General features: G+C 41.3%; 1 protein-coding gene across 3 annotated transcripts in view; it reads left to right on the top strand.

Moving 5' to 3' along the window:
• DCLK2 (doublecortin like kinase 2) overlaps nt 1–14814 on the top strand; it is a 137702-nt gene that overhangs the window by 98688 nt on the left and 24200 nt on the right. For all 3 annotated transcript variants that reach the window (XR_015869896.1, XM_088448381.1, XM_088448390.1), the window contains 5 exons: nt 2508–2574; nt 3272–3380; nt 5019–5076; nt 11577–11696; nt 13906–14052. Coding sequence is in view for 2 of the 3 variants with exons in the window: in XM_088448381.1 (XP_088304507.1) it covers nt 2508–2574; nt 3272–3380; nt 5019–5076; nt 11577–11696; nt 13906–14052 (501 nt within the window). In the remaining variant the exon portion in view is untranslated. The remainder of the gene's footprint in view (nt 1–2507; nt 2575–3271; nt 3381–5018; nt 5077–11576; nt 11697–13905; nt 14053–14814) is intronic.

Genomic DNA, 14814 nt, shown 5'->3' with positions numbered 1-14814 from the left:
CTTTGCCCAGGGCCCACACTGCTGTTAAGACAACCCTGATCTTAATTGAGCACAAATGTCCTGCTGTGTTCCCACGGTTCAGTGATTTGGGAGGAGTACCCCAATGAAATGCTTCTCTGTGACTAGGAACAGTATTTCTAATTTCAAATGTCTGTTAAAATATCATACATTGTACTGTCAATATTACTCAAATACAGTTCATCTGCAAATTGCATACAAAATCAGAGCTTATACGAGGGTGGTTTAATAAGTAAAGTAACAAGACCTCTCACGTGTGTAATGTTCTTTATTTCATTCTAATTTCCTGCTAGAGCAGGTAGACCTCTGCCTCCCCTCGCAGCCATTAGTCTGTGCCTCATATCAGTCATACTGTCCCACCATCAGTTGTAAGATGGCGGGGCGGAAACATAGTCAAACATTGAGGTGCGTAGTGTAATCCGATTTCTGCATCTAAAGGGCACATCAGCAGCTAAAATTCAGCGCCAACTTCTCGAGGTATATGGGATGACAATTTGTGCCGCATTGAAGATCTGATTCAGGAGGACAGACGCATTCGAGTTAGTGATATTGCTGACAAGCTGAACCTCTCAGTGGGTACTTTGCACAACATTGTTCATGAACAACTGGGGTACAGTGTTCACGCTGGGTACCGAAGCAGTTCACATAAGTTCACAAAACCAATAGGATGGGATTGTCTCTTGTGCACATGACGAGGTACCAGGAGGGAGTGCAGTTCCTACAGAGTATTGTTACAGATGATGAAACGTGGGTGCATCATGTGACACCGGATACTAAGCAAGCATCCATGACATGGAAACACGCATCGTCCACACCTTCAAAGTAATTCAAAACCACTCCATCAGCAAAGAAGGTCATGGTGACTGTTTTGTGGCGTGCTTCTTCTTGATTTTCTCACCAAGGGAGATACAGTGAATGTTGTCCGCTATTGTGACAAATTGAGCCGGTTTGGAGGGCAATTTGTCAAAAATGACCTGGCTGCTGCAAACAGGCGTCGTATTGCTGCACGATAATGACAGGCCACACTCTGCCACCGGGAGGTACTGGACCATCCTCCCTACAGCCCTGACCTGGCACAGAGTGATTTCCATCTCTTTGGACCATTGAAGAAGCACCTGGGTGGAAGGCGATTCGCAACAGACAGTGAAGTACAGCAAGCCGTCATGTCCTGGCTTCAGGTGTTTAACACTGCTTTCTTCTATGCCGGGATAGATGCCTTGGTGTACCAGTGGAACAAATGCTTAGACAAGTATGGGGACTATGTGGAAAAGTAATCTATACCAAGGTCATACTATTGATTTATACATATGTACGAGTTTAATAAACTTGCACAAAGAGAGGTCTTGGTACCTTATTTATTGAACCACCCTTGTACATAGTGCATTGTAACCAAACTCACCCGCTTACACTAATTAATGAGAAGATGATGGCTTAAAATAGTTGAGATCGTTCTATTTATAAGGGAGTTTTATGTTGAATTGGAAAAATAAAGAATATTTAAAGATCCCTACTATACTGCATGTACATAAATGACACGATGACCGTTATGAGAAGACAGATTTGTGTATACACCCAGCAAGCAGAGGCCAGACTCTGGTATTTGTTGTTTTCCTAACCTCAATCATGTGGCTATTGCTTTTAGGTTTTCCTATATACATATCCCTGACTAATTGTCTGGCCATGTCTCATCTCAGCCCTGGGCTCAAACGAGTAAGTTAGTCATAGTGACAAATGCAGAAGGAATTAGGATGTCTGTCCTGAATGATGGAAAAACTACATACAGACATTGTGGGTTTTCTGATTTTCTATTGTACGTTTTGCATGGGCGCCGAGAGGCGGTTGGGGGCGTCGACAGTTTGCTCGGGCTTGCTCGCCCCCCCCTTCCCCTCCCTCACAGCAGCTCAGCACACACTTGTGCTTTTCTGCAGTGCGAGACTGCTCGCAGCTGCTGCAGCAGCCGGGGCAGTCTCCTATGGCTGTGGGGGGGAGCGATCACACTGCCGGGCTCTCTACGGCCCTGACGTTTTGCATACATGGCATTTCAGCACTGTAACTTTAATGATCCAACCAATGACTGCTTCAGAGGTGAGGCTGCAGCGTAGTCCAAAATTCAAATAGGGGAGCCGCACCAACTGCCAGTGAGTACTGGCCGGCGATGTTTATCAGCGCTTGGAGTGGCAGTTGGTGTGGCTCTCCTATTTCAATTTTCAACTGTGCTGCAGCCCCATCTCCGGAGCCGTCACTGGATTCAACAGTTAAAAACATACTGGACAGTTAATTGGCTACTGATGAAAGTGACCCTAGTGTGTTTTTCTACAGAAGAGAATATAGACCGTAAGCTCCAATGGAGCAGGGGCTGATATGACTGATTAAACATGCTCTGTATAGCTTTGTGTTGTATGTTGGCGTAGAACAAATTAATTGTAATAATAATTATGCTATTACTGCTCATGTTTATAATGTAGTGACAGATTTTCTGTACTTTTTAGATTCCGCCTCATTGTGGATCCACATCTAATGTAAATGGTCTTCCTGAAATCCTAAACAGTCCTGAAGGTTAGTGTACTGGGGCAGCGGAATGGAAGGAGATGATCTAATTGTCCTGCTGGGCCCTGTGATGTCATATGCTCAAGATTTAAACTGTGCGCCTATTACTGGCATCTGCGCTTACACTTTACCTGATCAGTACCTTGCATGCTAGAGCAGGATAGGCAATGTGTGGCACTACAGCTGCTGTGGAACTACACATTCCAGCATGCCCTGCCACAGTTTTGCTGTTAGGACATGCTAAAACTATGGAAGGGCACGCTGGAATATGTAGTTCCACAGCTGTTGGTGAGCGAGACATTACCTACCCATGTGCTACAGGATGCAATTGAAGCCAATACAGGATGTGTGACAAGTATAATATATTATTTACACAATTTGCATATTTCTAACATTGATCTACAAATTGTCTTAGTTTACAATACAATAGAGACTACAAGCATTGCTCTAAAGATGTATTTAGTAAAAGTAATTATGCGTATTACTAATTAAAAATAATTAGCTTTCTCATTAATGATAGATAAGCCCCTGTGTGTGTGTTTAGTAAGATTTACCTGTGGAGCTGCGCTGTGACCAAGCATCTAGCCCCTGGTCACTGTACTGCTGACAGGTTGGTAGTAGTCCATTCATGTGGAAAATCCTCATTTATCCATTACTCAGAATGATGTGATTGGTGCAGACACGATTGTCATTTACTTTTTTCTAGGGCTGAACGGAAATAGATTTCCTGATGCTTCCATTATCCTGGATAAATATAAAATAGGGAAAGTGATTGGAGATGGCAACTTTGCTGTTGTTAAAGAATGTGTAGAAAGGTACTGTATGTATTTTACTGCTGACGCCGTGTTGTAATGATTTCATTTTTACTTTACTGTCATTTGTGCTGCTGTATGGCGTATCACCTAGGTTGTTAATCCTTGAAATGTCACTGACCACTTTTACCGATAACATTAGCCAATGAAAATGTATAAAACCAATAAATACATTGAAACCATCTAGAGCAGGGGTGGGCAATAAGCTGCCCTCCAGCTGTTGTTGAACTATACATTCCAGCATGCCTTGCAACGGTTTTAGCATGGTCAAATAGCAAAACTGTGGCAGGGCATGCTGGGATGTGTAGTTCTACAACAGCTGGGGGCTGCTTATTGCCCACCCCTAATCTAGACAATACATTAGGGGAATTTGAGATTCAGAATCCTACCTAGCCAGAAACTACTGGTGTTGGCTTTATTCTGTGTAGTTTTATAGTAACAGTAGGATGTACTTTTTCTATGTATGTTTTACTTTATCACTCAGGATGCAATAATGTAGCTTATTTTTGAGAAATTACAACATAAAAAGAATGTATGTTTACCAACTTTTGCTATCCATGGTGCTGGTATTACATCCAATCCAGTATGCAGACTTCTGAACCTACACTGTGGAAGTATTATCCATATGTAGAGCTTTTCCAGCTAATTATATACTGTCTCTTTGCTCCATGCCAGGAGAGTCCTGGATGAGAATACAGCAATTCTCACTGTCATTACATTTTAAATTATACAGAATAAGACCAAATGTAACAATTGCCTTTTAATGTCACCAACACAGCAGTAGTAAATGGACCATCCATCTATATACCGTCATTATGGCCATTTCGACGTATGCCTAATATTAAATTGTTTTTTTTTAACACCTAGTATGACCTACAGAGTTTAAGATGAAGATCAATAGCTTCATACAAATCTCAGACCTACTCTAGGAACAGTAAATTTAGACCAGTTTATAGAGAAGCGACAAGGTTATGAACCAGTGGAAACTGTTCTCTGTTTTATAAGAACCAGACCGTGTGAGTCACACACAGGAGCAGCTTCTAACTCTGCATCATTTCTAAGTGATAATTAGTGGGAGCACTGTAATAGAAAATACTAATTTAAAACAGAATTAGCATATTCTTTTCTTTGTTAGATGAGCTTTTCACTCTCATTATATACACATTAGAATAGCATTACTTAGCCAGTAACTCAGCTATGAACATTTTCCAAGCTGAAATCTGATCTTGAAGAAAGTAAAATATTCTGTAGTATTTGTCATATTATTGCAGTTCAACATTGTTGCGGACGCTTGGTTCCCTTACATGTTGCGGACGCTTGGTTCCCTTACGTGTTGCGGACGCTTGGTTCCCTTACGTGTTGCGGACGCTTGGTTCCCTTACGTGTTGCGAACGCTTGCTTCCCTTACATGTTGCGGACGCTTGGTTCCCTTACATGTTGCGGACGCTTGGTTCCCTTACGTGTTGCGAACGCTTGGTTCCCTTACATGTTCCTTACCTGGGGTGGAGTCTTGGCTTCCTTACCTGGGGTGGAGTCTTGGCTTCCTTACGTGGGGTGGAGTCTTGGCTTCCTTACGTGGGGTGGAGTCTTGGCTCGCTTACATAAAATTACTAATTTGACTTTTTTTTTTTTCCCTTTCAGATCAACTGGTAAAGAGTTTGCTTTAAAAATCATAGACAAGGCAAAGTGCTGTGGGAAGGTAATTTGTTAACAATTTTTTGATCGCTAGGTTTATTTGTACTGTACAGATGTGTCCTTGCTCATCTAGTCTCAATACACTATGCAGCGCAATAAGCCTGGCATGAGTGAGCCGTCAGGTTCTGTGCCAGTCTCTGCTAGTGACGGGCGCCTTTTTTTGCAGAAAATGCGTCTAAGTCCCAATGTGGTGGGACTAAGAAGCACCAGGAGACACTGCTGATTAATTTGATATGTGACACTTGTATATCTGTGTGCATCTGTATACGGAATTTGAAAATCCTGCTGCCGCTTCATCACTTCACATGCTAATTAAGAGACTCAGGTGAGTCCTAGTCACATCACATGCTAATTAAGAGACTCAGGTGAGTCCTAGTCACATCACATGCTAATTAAGAGACTCAGGTGAGTCCTAGTCACATCACTTGCTAATTAAGAGACTCAGGTGAGTCCTAGTCACATCACATGCTAATTAAGAGACTCAGGTGAGTCCTAGTCACATCACATGCTAATTAAGAGACTCAGGTGAGTCCTAGTCACATCACATGCTAATTAAGAGACTCAGGTGAGTCCTAGTCACATCACATGCTAATTAAGAGACTCAGGTGAGTCCTAGTCACATCACATGCTAATTAAGAGACTCAGGTGAGTCCTAGTCGCATCGCATGCTAATTAAGAGACTCAGGTGAGTCCTAGTCGCATCGCATGCTAATTAAGAGACTCAGGTGAGTCCTAGTCACATCACATGGCACCTAAGACGCATTTTCGGCAAAAAAAAACACACAAAAGATGCCCGGCACTAGCGGAGACCAGGTGCGCTGTGGAGGGCTGCTTGGCACGACTGCAGCAAAGACCAGAGAGAACACATCTGTATATGCTATAGTATTGGATGGTTCATGCACTACGTGTAAATACATTTTATGTTTTGCATGGGTATAAACAGGTATTTGTGAGCTGTATGACAACATTTTGAAATGTTGCCACTCTTCTGCTCTCCGTCACCTACCCTACTTGTATTATGTTCTGCTTCCTCCCTGCTGCACACCTAGCTTGGCTTTCACTCGTGGCTGCTAACCTGCCAGCTCTAACAGGAATCCAGGCGCTTGGGCTCCCACAGCTGGCAGGTCCTGTGTCACAACTGCTACTACTGGAGAGCCAGCTCTGTGTTTTAAGGATAGTTGGAAGCTTATTATTACTCCCCAGTGGGCGGGAGCTCTTCCTGATGCTTATCCATGTGTTTCACATGTGTGCTAAGCAGTGGTAAGGCTGGGTCTCACCCGGGTAGTACAATGAGAGTTCGCCATCTCAGTCTGATTGGTATTATCTTGGCAAACTGCTTTGTTAAATTGAGCACAAAAATTTCTTGTTGCAATTTGTGGTGATATAAAATTGACTGGGATATATTGAAAACCATTTTATATAGCTCCCTCAGTTATAGCCAAGAAGCTGGTGATCTATAAATAAATGGTGCCTGTTTTATCCATACAAATTAGCACAAATGGTGGATTGCCTGATAAGCGTCCAAAATCATTTAAGGCAATTGTACAGATGTTGCATCCTAACAGTTGTGTTTCTTTAATTTTGATTTATTTATGTTGCTGCTAATTTTATGTACCTTGCATGCAATTACTTGTGGTGGTATATTGTAGCTATTAAGTAACCTAGTCTCGCACCAAGAGCACTGATTGGCCCAGTTTACTCCAGCTTGTTCTTATGGTTTGTATGTTGTATAGGGCCCCATAGGTCTAATTCCAGTTCTGGATTGTGTCACTATTGAAAGTAAAGGATTTTTGAGGAACATTTTTTGAGGCAGCAATTTTCTTTGATGCATGACTCTGCAGACAAAGTATGTTACTATGCTTTCCAGTTTTTTTTCTACAAGGTTTCCATTAAGTACATATCCTTCTCTTTCACTTGTGTCGCATGGCCCTCCCGCTTGTGTCGCATGGCCCTCCCGCTTGTGTCGCATGGCCCTCCCGCTTGTGTCGCATGGCCCTCCCGCTTGTGTCACATGGCCCTCCCGCTTGTGTCGCATGGCCCTCCCGCTTGTGTCACATGGCCCTATGCACATATTGATTGACTTTTGTTTTCACTGAGAAACATTTAATTCCGACACCCTAAATATGAAGATCCCTTCATCCTTTCCTGTTTTATCCATGGCCTAAATATTCTCAGTGTCATAATACTATACTTTGTGATGATTATAACAATTATATAAATTATTAATGGAGGTCGGCGCTACACTTGGTGTAGTATGTAAGACTAACACAGTGGGTAAAGATAGAAATAGGTATTTTATTGGTAAAATTGGGGGTCACAATGCCCCTGTATTGGGTAAATAATGCAAAGTTTGTAAGTCACAGCGTGAATACCTGGATTCAGGACAGGGTATGGTATGTGGTGGTAGGGGGGTGTATATCAGCTGCAGTCCAGGATCAGTCAATGATACTACCTAAGGTAGTGCAAACGTGGTGAGATGCAGCTGTGGTAACATCCACCACAGCTGTTCTGGTTCTGAGAGTCAGTGTGGAGTCTTGGGGCGCAGGGTGTCCAGGTCTGTGTCTGGCGGGGCGGCGTCCCGTATCCCCCAGGTGCACAAAACTTACCCTCGGCGTCCTTGTCTATTCACCTCCAGGTGAACGGCGTCCTCTTCTCCCGTCTGGGATCCTCTGGTCCTTTGTTCCACTCTGTAGAGCAGCGTGTGTCTGGATACACGCGCCGCTGGTGAACAGTGTCCCCACCGGCGGTCCGCGAGACTCCCGGATGTATGCACTCTCGCGAGATTGTGCAACCCCCCGGGCTCAGCAGACGCTGCGTGGCGGCTCAACTCGTTGCCGCAAGGAGACTAGGGAGTGGGACTTGGCTGTGTAACGAGTCTGTGATCAGATTCGTGTGTAACTTCCCAACGCGTATCGGCTATTGCCTTCCTCAGGGGTTAATGCTTGCCATCTTGTTTGTGGCTTTTATAGACTGATGCGGCCGCCATCTTTGTTAAGGTCTCATTAGTCGTACAGATGCGGCGGCCATCTTGCTTGTGGGCATATAGGTGTTTATCCAGCATCAGTGTTTGTACTTCCATAGTCTATATGTATATGTTAACTGTCAATACTCACCATGCTTATAACAACTTTTGTTTTAACTACTAACTGCCGAGTTATGTACATTCCTGAAATGAAATTCGGAGTGAAAGTATCGCATTCGCCAATTAGACTAATGTCTTACCACTTGATATCTTGAAAAAGTGAATAGGACACAAAGTAAGACACTTGAGCAGCCGAGTCCTTGTGACCTGTCATTTGCTACTTCCCTTGAAATACTGATCATGTAACCGTCTGCTACTCGGCTGAAACCATATTGCCTGTATTCTGTCTGTGTACTTGTCCTGTGTGCTATGTGCTGTGTCTACCTCATGCATTTTCATTAGAGCACTAGTATTGGTATAAACTGTATTATTCTATCGACTTGCAAGCCATGCTTATTACTGTGTTTATTCCCTGTATTTGTTTAGAAAGTGCTACACTATATAAATGTTAATGATGACACACAATGTTTTTTAGACTTGCATGTCAAAGGAACTTTATTGACCCATTAACTCAGAAAGCAAAGTTTTCTGGGGTTCTCCTTTCAAATCATTATAATTATTTGAAACATTCATTGTTTAGGTTTGTTTTGTTTACCACTCTACTTTGTCTTCATGCCCATGTCTTTTTCTGCTGGCTTACATAGTTCAACTTTCACATTAAATAGTCACCATTTTGATCTTTTATTAATGGGATGCAGTCACGTTGCGGCCGGCGGTCACAATCCCAACGGCAGAATGCCGGCTAAGGATTATTGGTAGGTGTCAAATACCGACGCCTATCATAATCCCGACGCCGGAATCTAGAACGACACAGGACAGAACGAGGTAAGTACGGTCCACGCGTCCTCATAGGCACCCCCCAGGGAGGGTTAGGGTTAGGCTAGGGGAAGGGGTGGGTTAAGATTAGGCACCCCGGGGGAAGGTTAAGGTTAGACACCCTCCCCCTGGGAGGGATAGGTTTAGGGTGCAGGGAGGGGGGGGATTAGGTTTAGCCCCCCCAGGAGGGAGGTTAGAGTTAAGCACCCCTAAAGGAGGGTTAGGGAGGAGTGGGGTTAGGTAGTTTACTCACCTCCGTCGGGATCTCTGCTGTTCGGCCTGCTGGCGTCGGGATTTCGACTGCCGGGCTCTCGTCCGGCCGTCATTCATTACGATCCCTTTACTTATATTGGATTATGTGCACAGATTAATGCCCTTCCACAAACAAATGAGCCTATAGAGCAGACTTGGCCAACCTGTGACTCTCCAGCTGTTGTTAAACTAAAAGTCCCAGCACTTTTAAGTTTGCCACAAAAGCTCTGCAGACACCCACTAAAATAGCAAAACATCCAAAAGCTGTGCACTCTATAACTTTATCATAAAGTACAATATAATATAAATCACATTTATTACCTGTATTAAAAAAAAAAATTATGATTGTAATTATATTTAATAATCTTAATGATTTTTATTGTTATTTAATAACTTTAGCACTATTAGCTTTAAAGTATTAAAACTGGTTTTCCGCCAAGTCTCTGTTGAAGGAAAGGATGAAGTTCCAGCACCTTTAATACATCTCATTTCTTGACTGCAAAGCATCCACGCAGTTTACAGATTAATGTGCACATTCCCTCGATAGAGCAGGATTAGGAGGCAATTATACATAAATAAAAGATAAAAACCAAACCACAGATAGATAACTATAGATGATCAGTGTTTTCTGTGAAACTCCTATGCAGCCCCCAAGCACTGAACATGGGTTTTACACATATGTTATAGAAGATGCTGTATTTGTCATACAGTAAAGTAGCTAGAGCTTCACATCCAACAGTCAGAGCCAGAGACCCTATTCATATAATGCAGTCCCAGTGAACATCTATAGTATAGCTTGAATCCCTGATATCAATTGTACAGCGTATACCACACTCCTAAATGTCCACCATTACTTATCCTTAATGCAGCCATTTCATTTATCTGCTAATACCCTTCACAAGAGCCTTCTGCAAGCCGGGACCCAGAGTCAGATAGACTGCAACTCCAACTATAAGGCTCACTATCCTACAGCATCTATCCTTACTCCTAACCAGGGGTGGATCCAGGAAAAGGCACATTTATATAGCCATACATTTATTCGGGTTCTCTAATGAACTCCACGCAGTCAGTTATGTAGAAGTATTGGTTACAGTATTTAATTGACAGATAGGAAGTTTGGGAAATGTATAATTTGACTATTGTTTTATTGTAGTGTTAGTTAGAATGATCTTACACTTAGCATGGAAATTCCAGATATAAGTTATATATAACCACTAGGGGGAAACCTATTTCCTACCGAGCCTCCACCAGTTCTCATGGGTATGTCTAAGAGCATTTTATATTATACGGTAGTGCCTGGCCATATGTTCAGAGCCAAAAATGTCATTTTCAAAGTATATTAGTGAGTCTTTTTGTGACTTATATATTTTGGTGAGAAATTATACTTGACATTTTCCCGTCCAGCCCAAAATATTTTTGTGAGTATGTAAATTCATGAGGTCCCTGATACTGTCCCTAATTATCTGCTTCTTTGCATTTATAAATCTGGGGTAATTCATGTCACTTGACAATATACAGTGCTCCATGTAATAAAAACATGTCATAAAAAGGTTAAAGGAAACTTCCTGTTCAGCAATCAAAGCTTAGAGAAAATATTTTCTTTCAAACCTGATATTTTATTGATCTAAAAGACGACTTTCCCAGCTATACTGTTCAGCTATCATCCTCTCTCATGAGAACTCTAAGGGGTATATTTATCAAAGTTTGATTTAGTTCACCTGATATTTAATCAAATCGAACGTAGATATCACTGTCAAAATCCCACATTTACAAAAATTCGATTTTGTAAGCCTTTTCTAAATCGAATTCGATATGGTTTCATTTTGGCTAGTGATTTTTTGTTTGATTTTGGATGCCCATGTTCAAATTGAACTTGAAATCCCCAAATTAATAGACCTGCTTCCTGCTGGCATTTTTAGCATGAGCAAGTGCTCATGCTAAAATCGCCAGCATGAAGCCAGTTTATTATTTTGGGGATTTTGAGTTTGATTTTGTGTCGATTTGGAGTTAGATTTAAAATCGAATATTAGTAAATCAGGGGATCCTGTGTTGGTCTATGTAAAAGTACTGATGTTTACACAATATTCGATTTTGAAGGGGCTTCAGTTTTTTATTCAATTTCACATTCGATTTTGACTTTATTAAATCTCTGATGCTCAAAATCTAATGCAAATCAAATGCAAAGTCACCAAAAACTTAAAATCGACCAAATCGAACTTTGATACCCCTAAGAGACTTCTGGCAATGAGGCAATGCAAGTTATTAGAGTATTATCAATCTATGTTCTTTAGAATATCTGTACAGAAAGTTTAGATTTGATCTGCTCTAATTGAAGATTTGTCACCAATAAACAGGAACATCTGATTGAGAATGAGGTGTCAATACTGCGCCAAGTTAAACATCCCAATATTATAATGCTTATAGAAGAGATGGACACTACAACAGAGCTTTATCTGGTGATGGAATTAGTCAAGGTAAGAGGACTGTTACGATTACTTTAATCATGTTTGATCATTCCACAGAGTCCTTAATAAGATTAGAGGATTCTATATTGGATCCTACAGTATACATAATAATTGCATTTGGAAACCCTAATTGAAATTGTTATTTAAACATTGCTATTGTGTGGTCAGAAGTTCAAACAATATACAGAATGACTTAACAGATGCAATTGTATTATGTTAAACTATATTGTAGTAAAGAAATTTTTTGGCCATGCTACAGATGTCTCCACATACATCTTGCCTCCGTGCGCTACAAGTCGCATTAAACATAATGCGTGAGCGCCATGTGACTCTGTAGCGCAGAGTGTCTTTTCGTGCGACTTTTTACATTGAAATGCGTCTTATTCGCAGAGTGAAGCAAATAGGCTGCCCAAACAGCTTCTGTTGATTTACAATGATATGCAGCATTTCTATATTCTGTGTGCAACTGCTGGTGTATCTGCATGCAAAATGCTACGTTATGTCACAGCGGGTGTGATATGTATTACCGCCGGCCGCAGCGGCTGCCCGAAAAAGGAGGAAATCCTGATCGTCCTAAAGGTAAGTATTTACTAACCTATCCTAACCCCCCTATACTTCCTTAGGGGTGCCTAACCTCCCCCCCTGTGCCTAATCGCCTAATCCTAACACCCCCTCTAAGTGCCTAAACCTAACCCCCCCTTCCCCGCTGCCTAAACCTAAGTCCCCTGGGGGGGTGCCTAACCCTAACCTCCCCCCTGGGGTGCCTAACCCTCCCTCTCCCTAGCTTAACCCTCTAAATCTAGACGCCTGTCATTTGCCCGACGTCTGGAGACCGGCGCCCAGCATCCCTAACCGATTTTGATGCCGGGTGCCGGTCTCCAGACGTCGGGCAAATGACAGGCGTCTAGATTTAGATGTCTGTCATTCATCCCTAGTCGGGATAAAGCTGTCTGGAACCCGGCGGTCGGCATTTAGACCATCTGGTTCCAGACTACATCCCATCACAGCCACTGACAGTGTAACGTAGCATACTGCATGCATATACAGCCGCAATCGCGCACACAATATAGGCATGCGCATATCATTTTAATCAACAGTTGCTTCTTGTGCGTCCTATTCACATCGCTTTGTGAATAAGTTACATTTGAAGGTAAAAACTAGGCACGGAAAGACTGTACACACAAGGAAGTAAGATGTATGTGTACACATCTGTAACTTGCATTTTTCTAAATATAGGTCAAATACAAAATCACAACTTATATTCCATATTCAGCTTTCTTTCATTGTTTCCATCTGTGATCTGATGACAACTAAATTGTACTTGCAATCATTTTTAGAATTTTTTATAGCAGCAAGAAACGATATTCTTTGCACCCTTAAGAGACCATATAGTACATTTCCTATGTAGCATAACATCACAAGGCTCCTGCTGTAACTATGATGCCTATTATACGATTATGTACATTTAATTTAATAGAATGTGTGTATGTACAGTGTATATAATAGAATGTAGTATGTACAGTATATATAATAGAATGTGTGTATGTACAGTATATATAATAGAATGTGTGTATGTACAGTGTATATAATAGAATGTAGTATGTACATTACATATAATAGAATGTGTGTATGTACAGTATATATAATAGAATGTGTGTATGTACAGTGTATATAATAGAATGTAGTATGTACATTTCATATAATAGAATGGGAGAACAGTAGTGTCGAGTTAAAGCTAAAGAAATATTCACTGTACAAGCTGGTATGTGCTGCCCATCAACCACAGGATTATGAGTAGTGCAGCAGGTGGCTCCAATGCTTCCATTTGTCCATCACCAATTAAGAAAGGTTCATTTTACCAATATCTATGTTTTATTCATTGGGTGGAATGTTACCTATTAGGAAGTTGTCCCTGTGGACAGATCCACCTGCACTGTTTTCATCTGATTTGCTACTGGGTTTCTCAGCATTTGTGGAAAAGCCGGATTTTTGAATAATTATTATTTGAACAACAGACTGTTTATATAAAATATATTTGAAAAAATTCTGTATTCCTTTTATTTGGTTCTTATTGGTCTTTTATAATAGAGGAACTTATTCAAAACAAATGAAGTTACATCATTTAGAAACAAAAATATCTATATGTACACTTATTTTGTGGATCTTTGAACCTCTATTTTGAATGTTTATTGTGCTCTCCCAATTTCTGTATGCCTAGGGTGGGGACTTATTCGATGCAATCACATCTTCCACAAAGTATACAGAGCGCGATGCCAGTGCAATGGTATATAATCTTGCCAGCGCTATGGAATATCTTCACAGCCTTAATATAGTTCATAGGGATATCAAACCTGAAAACCTACTGGTAAGTAGCAAATGATGTAGTCCTACCTCATACTGTAGATGGTACATTATTCAGTCCCAGGTGTCCTCCGTGGAAAGCCAAAACTTCCCCAATATAGTCACGGTATCGGCGGCCCTCCGCTATATAGATGACACCAGTTAGGTATAATATCAACGTTTCGATGCCTTAATGCATTGTTTTCAAGATACAATAGACAATAATGCAAAACTACTTACATATACCCAGCACCACACCACGTGTACTGCCGCGGCATCCGGTCCAGCTGTAGAGCGCCCACTGATGACGTCGCAGGCACGACCCATTGCCTTGACACCAACAGTGTATCTAAAAACAAGCACAGTATATGGAGGCATAAGAAAGATAACAAATTAATATAAATCAATGACCAATAAATACACCAATCATGAATAATTTCAGTAACACAATAATGAAGGGAGATAATATCATTAAGTCGATAGTCGCTGTCACAAAAATCAATAACACCACATGACAGATGGTCTATCAGAACAACAGAATCAGGAAAATAAACCGTTTCCCAAATACATAGGTCAACACAAATATCTAATCGGAGTGTATAGGAAAGGGTCCTAGACTGCACACCCTGAATATATATAATGGAAGGTGCTACCTGTTGAGACTATTAATGCAGGCACAGAAAAAGACAAATCACAGGTGCACAACTCCAAATGACTATTTATAAACAACATGCAATAAAATGTTGCAAGAAATAAATGGAGGTTTTTAGCATAATCATGGCCAAGG

This window comes from Taudactylus pleione, unplaced genomic scaffold, assembly GCF_031769625.1.
Source record: "Taudactylus pleione unplaced genomic scaffold, aTauple2 ptg000021l, whole genome shotgun sequence".
Taxonomy (NCBI): domain Eukaryota; kingdom Metazoa; phylum Chordata; class Amphibia; order Anura; family Myobatrachidae; genus Taudactylus; species Taudactylus pleione.
The sequence above is the reverse complement of the archived record's forward strand: the minus strand, read 5'-3'. Positions and strand labels throughout refer to the sequence as shown.